Source organism: Fukomys damarensis, unplaced genomic scaffold (assembly GCF_012274545.1).
Source record: "Fukomys damarensis isolate Sample0158 unplaced genomic scaffold, DMR_v1.0_HiC HiC_scaffold_21, whole genome shotgun sequence".
NCBI lineage: Eukaryota > Metazoa > Chordata > Mammalia > Rodentia > Bathyergidae > Fukomys > Fukomys damarensis.
Window position 1 is genome coordinate 1,266,041 of NW_022900933.1, and position 7,207 is coordinate 1,273,247.

At 45.6% G+C, this 7,207-nt stretch overlaps 1 protein-coding gene across 5 annotated transcripts in view; it reads right to left on the minus strand.

Moving 5' to 3' along the window:
• Positions 1-321: 321 nt before the first annotated feature.
• The window catches only part of Otx2 (orthodenticle homeobox 2), a 9,729-nt gene continuing 2,843 nt past the window's right edge, over positions 322-7,207 (minus strand). For 3 of the 5 annotated variants that reach the window (XM_010641420.1, XM_010641423.1, XM_010641424.1), the window contains 3 exons: positions 4,752-4,967; positions 3,725-3,876; positions 322-1,958 (listed from right to left, as the gene is read on the minus strand). In XM_010641420.1, coding sequence (XP_010639722.1) covers positions 1,341-1,958; positions 3,725-3,876; positions 4,752-4,848 — 867 coding nt within the window. In that variant the 5' untranslated portion in view covers positions 4,849-4,967 and the 3' untranslated portion in view covers positions 322-1,340. Of the gene's footprint in view, positions 1,959-3,724; positions 3,877-4,751; positions 4,968-6,903; positions 6,959-7,015; positions 7,195-7,207 lie in introns of those variants that run through there. The other 2 variants (XM_010641422.2, XM_010641425.2) reach the window with 2 other exon arrangements.

Below are 7,207 nucleotides of genomic sequence, written 5' to 3' on the forward strand. Positions count from 1 at the left end.
CTTAAAAATTGATCTATTTTAAAACATACTAATAAAGTGCCTAAGAAATAAACCAGGTTTGCAGTGGGGGCAAAAAAAGATCCTAATGATTGTTACTCTCTCTAAATCCAACTTCAGAGCAATCCTGAGGAAGTCACAAAAAGTTTATAAACCACTGTCATATCTCGTTCACCCACAGATTAGCAAAAAAGAAAAAAGGTCAAAAATTGCTAATTTCCTTTCTGCCCTACATGGAAACATTCTGGGAGTGGGAGGCTGAATGAAAGCAGTCTTCTCATTCATAAGTAACGGTGTAAAAGTAAACTAGACCCAATGTTGTGCTAGAACCATTTTAATATAATTATACATATCTGCCAAATCCAGGAAGAAAAAGTTTATGCATATATAACTTTCCCAGTTAACATCTGCAAGCATAAACAATGATCTCAGTTTAAAAATTCACCAGGGTTAGAGCAACTGAGCAGTGTCTCTTGACTGCTAGGCTTTACCAACAGTAAATTACAGACGGATTCATGTCCTTTTGTCTCTCCTCTCACTCTCCTTGTCCGGAGACATTTTGTAGTAAACCTTCAGGGCAGCTCACCTCCAGCCAAACGTAATCTTTTTAGATCTGTACTCAGTTGCTCTGAATTTTGCTTATAATTATAACCTATTTAATCACAGAAGGGCCCCTGCAGAGGTGGGGCTCAAGGTTGCATACAATAACAGGAGATCACAGTTTTGAAGTCTAGCACAGATTAAAAACCACAGATGTACCATTTATATAAGACACACACTGATTGTCTCTTAAACTACATATTGAATCCTTATGAACATTATTTTTTTAAATAAAGTAGTGCATCTAGGACAATCAGTCGCACAATTCACACAGCCCTGAAAAGTTTTTCAGTGCCAACTACCAGTTGGTCATGAAACGTGAATGAGCTCAAGACACTGTTCATTCCTAAGATTCAACCAAGGATTGGCTAAAACATTGGATCACCTCTGCTTATGAAGGCAATGACCTTCCCTCCCTTCCCTCACAACTTCATTCTGATTTTAGTTTTGGTGTGTTTAGTTGCACATGGCTAGAATGCATTGGATAGATCACATCGAAAATCAGGAAAACCAATAATCTAAAACTATGACAGGATCTTAAGTAGATTGGTTTGTCCATTTCAGGTTGCTGGTTGATAGGCCCCTCTAAGGCCTTTCATTTTTCCTTCTATGCCTCCCAGAATTTTGATCAGAGGAGTCTGAGCGTCATCCCATCTAATGCTTTTAACCAATGCCTGGCTAAAACTGGAATGTCCAGCCCAGCGTATTTAAAAATCAACCACAAAAAGAGGTTCTATAGATCTTCACAAAACCTGGAATTTCCACGAGGATGTCTGGTCTTTATAATCCAAGCAGTCAGCATTGAAGTTAAGCTTCCAGGAGGCGGTTTGGTCCTTATAATCCAAGCAATCAGTAGTGGAGTTAAAACCCAAGCTTGAAGCTCCATATCCCTGGGTGGAAAGGGAAGCTGGGGACTGATTGAGATGGCTGGTGACTGCATTGGTACCCATGGGACTGAGTGTGGCCCCTGGTCCAGGAAGCTGGTGGTGCATAGGGGTCAAGTAAGATCCACAGTCCATGCCCCCAAAGTAGGAAGTTGAGCCAGCATATCCTTGACTATAACCTGAAGCCTGAGTGTAGGTCATAGGATAGGACCTCTGCATGCAGGAAGAGGAGGTGGACAAGGGGTCTGACAGTGGGGAGATGGAGGCTGGGCTCCAGATAGACACAGGAGCACTGCTGCTGGCAATAGTCGGGACTGAGGTGCTAGAGGGAGTGAACTGGCCACTTGTTCCGCTCTCTGAACTCACTTCCCGGGCCGGAGAAGTCTTCTTTTTGGCAGGTCTCACTTTGTTTTGACCTCCATTCTGCTGTTGCTGCTGTTGTTGGCGGCACTTAGCTCTTCGATTCTTAAACCACACCTTGAAAGGGAAAGACACCTTTTAAAACATGGATTCAACAACTGCTTAAGGAGAAGAGTGTCTCCTGGATTATAAATCTGTCCCACAAGAAAGATGAGCTCAGGAGACAACCCTCCAGCAACTGCAGATCTAGTGAGACACTCTCACTCCTGCTTCTAGAACTGTAAGAACCCTGGGAGGCTCTGTTTGAAAGCATTTGACCCCTTCTTATTACTGGCCCAGAACAATAAATTTTAAGATAATCCCTCAAGTCATATGGCTAAAATTTTCCATCTTGCTCACCTATCTTATTTCTAACACACACACACACACAAAGCCCCAGCTGTATTTTGAGATATTTTTGCAGTGGAATAGAATGTATCTGTCTTTTGGAAGGAAATGCAAGAGAAGAGAATGAAAATAATTCTACTGTTACATGCCCATAAGAGCAGCCTAAATTCAAAATTTGCATTTTGTCTTGCAGGGGCAATTGCTAATGTGGAGGTTGGTTTCATCTCCTTACATTTTGCCTGTCCTAGAAAGACTCCCAAAAGAAAGCACCAAGAAGACAGCATCCCATTGAGAAAAGAAGTCTGCAATCTGGTTGGAGAAAGCTGCTCTGAGGTAAATGGGGTGATCTATATGTTCTTTGCTTTGCACTTAAGTACAGACTCTCTCTCTCTCTCTCTCTCTCTCTCTCTCTCTACAGGACTCCAGGATTCAAGTCTGTGCCTTTGGAGCAGCACACTCTTCAGCCTGTAGCTTCTGTTCCTTGTATTATGTTCACTGGCTTTTCAACTGAAACCTCCACCTGCAACTCTGAAAATTCTCTTTTCTTGCTCTGCAAAGGACAAGTTCTCTTCTGGGCTACAAGTCCTCAGTATGTCTTTGTCCTCTTGAACAAGCTCTCCCTGAGGCCACTCTCAACACCAGCAAGGACTTTGATTCGAGCTTCATGAGTGCTTCCAGTCCACTTTGAAAAAGCCTGTTTTCTACTTTGCAGTTCAGGCTGATGTCTGGTGCTTTCACAAACAGTTCTACCTGAGGGACAGTCCCAGGTGTGCATGTGGGCTACCCGCTCAACACTTTCCCGAGAACTCTGTGTGGGGCTTCCTCTCCAGGCAAGGAGGACTGACTGACGTTCCCTTTCCCCTTTAGGGTCAAGAGGGGAAGCGAATAGCTAAGCAAAGGGGGCGTCACTAAAGACATTTTCTAGATATTTTATCTGTTAAATGGCCCAGAACTAGAAAATTCTGTTCAATTCCTAAGAAGTTAAAGAAAACACATTTTTATTGTATTGTCTTATTTGACAAAAGCACCAGCTGTTCCTACAGCCTGGCTCTGCCTCCAGTTTAGGTTATGACCTTGAGTAAGTCATTCGTTTTTATTTCTTTACTGTAAAAGTATTTAGACGGTCTAGGACTCAAGCTTCTCCCACATGTAAAAGTCCGTGAAAGTAGGAGAGAATGTCCACACAGGGAGGAGTAAGGCTTAAACACTACCACTGAGATCTGCCCATGGGTGTGTCTCTGCCCAGCACAGAACCCAGGGTTCTAGGACTTCTCCATTATGGCCAAACTGCCACTCTCACTCAGCAACCAGGACCAGACCTCTGCTTATACAATTAGCGGGGAATGGGAAACCAACAGAGGTCAAGGAGAATAGTTTACTGGTCCCTGGATGTTTAGAGTTGTAACCGTCCTTGGATCCTGTACAGGCTTGGAGCTGAATCCCCCTACAGATACCACGCCTGGGAGATGTGCGCATGGCATAAGGATGGCTCCTACCTGCACCCTGGACTCGGGCAAGTTGATTTTCAGTGCCACCTCCTCACGCATGAAGATGTCTGGGTACCGGGTCTTGGCAAACAGCGCTTCCAGAACATCTAGCTGAGCCCGGGTGAAGGTCGTCCTCTCCCGCCGCTGTTTCCGAGGGGTGGCTGCAGGACAAGAAGCCCAGGGCCCTTTAGGATGGGGGAGCAGTTTCTCAGTTATGAGGTCTCCAGCTCCTGACTCTCCCACCCTCCCATGCTTACCAAGGCTCACCCCACCCCTGCAAGGTCTGCGCCCATCCCGGAATGGCCCCAACTGGCCCAACTCAAGAGATCACTTCCACTAGACAGTCAGTTTAAAGAGAGACAACAAGACAAATAAAAACCCCTCAACTCCCCAAACCCGCCCCTCAAACTACCACACATATAGAAAGGCCACCCATTGAAGTCAAAGGATCTCCAACAGGACGCCAGGATGGACAGGGGGAATCGCCACCCTGCTCACTGGTTTTAGCACTCCAAGGGCCTTTGTTTCTCCATCTTTAAAATAGGGACAGAGCTCAAACTTCCAGGAGGATTTTACAAAACAGATCTGAGCAAAAAGAAAGTATTGCCCCAGGGGGAGTCACACCTTTGAGATTAGGTCAAGTAGAGCCTCCGGCAAAGCCTCGAGTTGTACAGGAGACTTGGGGAGGAAACTAGTCTTCTCCTACCTGCTTCCAAGTGACTGGGCATGGAGACAGAAAGGCCAAGGGCCTCAGGCCCCAGGGACAAGGGAAGTAGCCTTCCCCACCTCACCTCAGTGCCTGGAGCCATGGAATTAATCCACAGTGGGATTTCCTGTAACTGCAGCAGACACACCTCCTCGCTCCTTCCCAGCCTGTCCTCTCCCGGTCAGTCCATGCCCAAAGACTCTTAGCAGCTTCTTCGTGAGGAAGACTCAGCGGTCACCTCACTGGGGTGGGACAGCGTGACCTCCAGCCCGGTGCTCACGGGAGACAGGGTGTCCATCCCTGAGGGCGGGTGGCCACAGACTCACTTACCCGGGTAGCCCACGGAGGGGTGCAGCAAGTCCATGCCCGAAGTGGTCAGACTCAGCCCATTGACTGCGTAAGGCGGTTGCTTAAGATAAGACATCATGCTAAGGTTGTTTGGAGGCGCAAAGTCGGCCCAAATCGAGGGGACCCAGCCAGAAGGTCTGGATTCGCCTGGGGTGGACAGGTTCAAGGTCCTCGGTGGGTAGTTTTGGACTGGTGGAACTAAGGGCAAAGCAAACAAACAGAGGTGCTGGTTTACTGCTTCGGAGGCAGCAGCTCCCCCCACGTTCCACCACTAGCTAAAGAGAGGCCAGCCAGGCCAGGCTGAGGCTTTTAAAGGACTCGCTGCCCCCCTACCAACCCTCCACAGCTGCGCTGGGACTGCAGGGAGACCAGATAAACCTGTCTTCCCCACCCCCACACTAAACTTAAAAAAAGAAGGGACCCTAAGAAAGCAATTACAATCTGCCTTTCCCCAGCACAAAACCCCAGGCCTTCAAATGCACACCTCGCATTCCTATCCCAACATTTGCATAGGACTCATTGGCTGGCACTCGCTAATTGTCTCAAACAAAACTTGATTGGGGCCATTTGCAGAGACAAAGAACTCTTTGGCTAAATAAATAATGCTGATAACAAAGCCCATTGGTGAGAAACAAAGAAACAATTCAAGAAATCTACCTCTGCCCAGACTGTTGCCTTTCCTTGGCAGAGATTTTAATTATCTTAGCTTTTTACCACTTTCAACTCCTTCGAACCTAAAATGTCAATGCATTTAACATCTAAAATACAAACTCGCTAAACAACAAACTTGAGAAAACGGCCCAGTCGCTATTATTTCACATTTAAAGTCATTTCCAGTAATCATTTTCACCTAATTAGTAGTCTGGATAATTAGATTTCGAGGTAAGTAACAGATTTATTAGCGTTTTGGAGAACCTTGATTATATGTGTCTGAAGAACTAAAGCTAAACAAACAAGCATTTAATTTTTAAGCGATACCCATCAAATATTTAAGCATGCTGCAAAGAAGTCTTGAAGACTGGCACAAGGCTTGCCAGAAATTCTGAAGTGAAGTGAGAAGCCCACCAATCAGATAATAACAAGCTCCACATTTGCAACCACGAGGGTGAGCGCCTGTAGTGCCAGCCGCTTCCATGTTGATTTAGATGTGTGGAGGCTGCAGATCCTGTGAAGGCAAATTCTCGGACATTTGGGTCCTCGGCAGCTGCGGCTCGGTTTCCTGCTAACTCGAACTGCTTTTGCACGTTTTAGTTTTGAAGGAAGTAAATGCACCCAAAGTTGTGAGACTAATAGAATTTCGCCCTCCTTTTCAAGTTTCCCACAGTCAGACAAGAAAAGAAGCTGAGGGAAGGGGAGAAAAAGAAGTTAATGTACTTTCTCCATCGGAGTTCCCTCTTCTCCCTAGCACAGAGCTCCAAAATAGATTTGCCAGTCTGGCTTTAATATTCCTCAAACGCAGCACGCATCCTACAAGAATCTCTACTTTGAAACTTTGACACTAGGAGAAATTGACTCAAAATGGCGGAAACAAGACCAGGAGCTCCCCCTTACTTTGAAAATAAGTCTTAAAGAGTTTTAAGGATCCTAGGTTTTCATATTTACATTGCTTAAGACATCAAGGCACAAAGTTCCACAAATGGAACTTGGTGACTGCAACTTCTTCCTGATTTAAATTCAGAGCACAAAGTCACGCTTTTCCACCTAAAATATAACTTAATGGAATTTTATAAATGTTCTTCTTGGAGAAGTTTGAAAAACTAATTTAGTCACGCCTACAACAAAGACTGTATGGTTTTTAGTCTTCTCTTTTCAAGATACAGTTATGTGGAGGCTGTGAAAATAATACTGCTTTAAAATACAGTCACGTATTTGTTTAAATAGCTTCTAAACTGGCGTTCTTTTTTTTTTTTTTAATAGTCTTCCTACCCTGTAAAGGTCTGAACTGCCAAAGAGAAACCTAAAATCATATCAGAGGTACACATAAGAAATACGGAAATGTTTTTACATGTCTAACTCTCACCCAATTAGAAATGTCTGACACACCACACAATCAAGTAGCACATTCCAACATAAAAGGCAGTCGACACCGAGAACACCAGGATTGAGGTCTTTCTTGGAGCGCCTTTGCCCTTACCATCACACAATGGCTCAAATTCTCCGAACAGACTATTTTCACTGTTACTCTCGGATTCCCCCTTTAAAAGAAAAAGAGGAAAAACAAAAACAAAACCACGGGGTGCTCTCACCAGTGCGCCCAGGTACGCACTCCTGCAGGAAGGGGCCGGGGCCCTTCCACCTAACTTTCACAGTCCGGCCAGGACGCCTGCGTCCCTTCCTCTCCAAGCGGAGCCCGGGAGGGGAGAAAGAAATCACCCTTTCAAAACTGGACGCCTCCGGAGGGCCGCGGCGGCTCCCGGAGCACTCGCGACTGCGGCGCG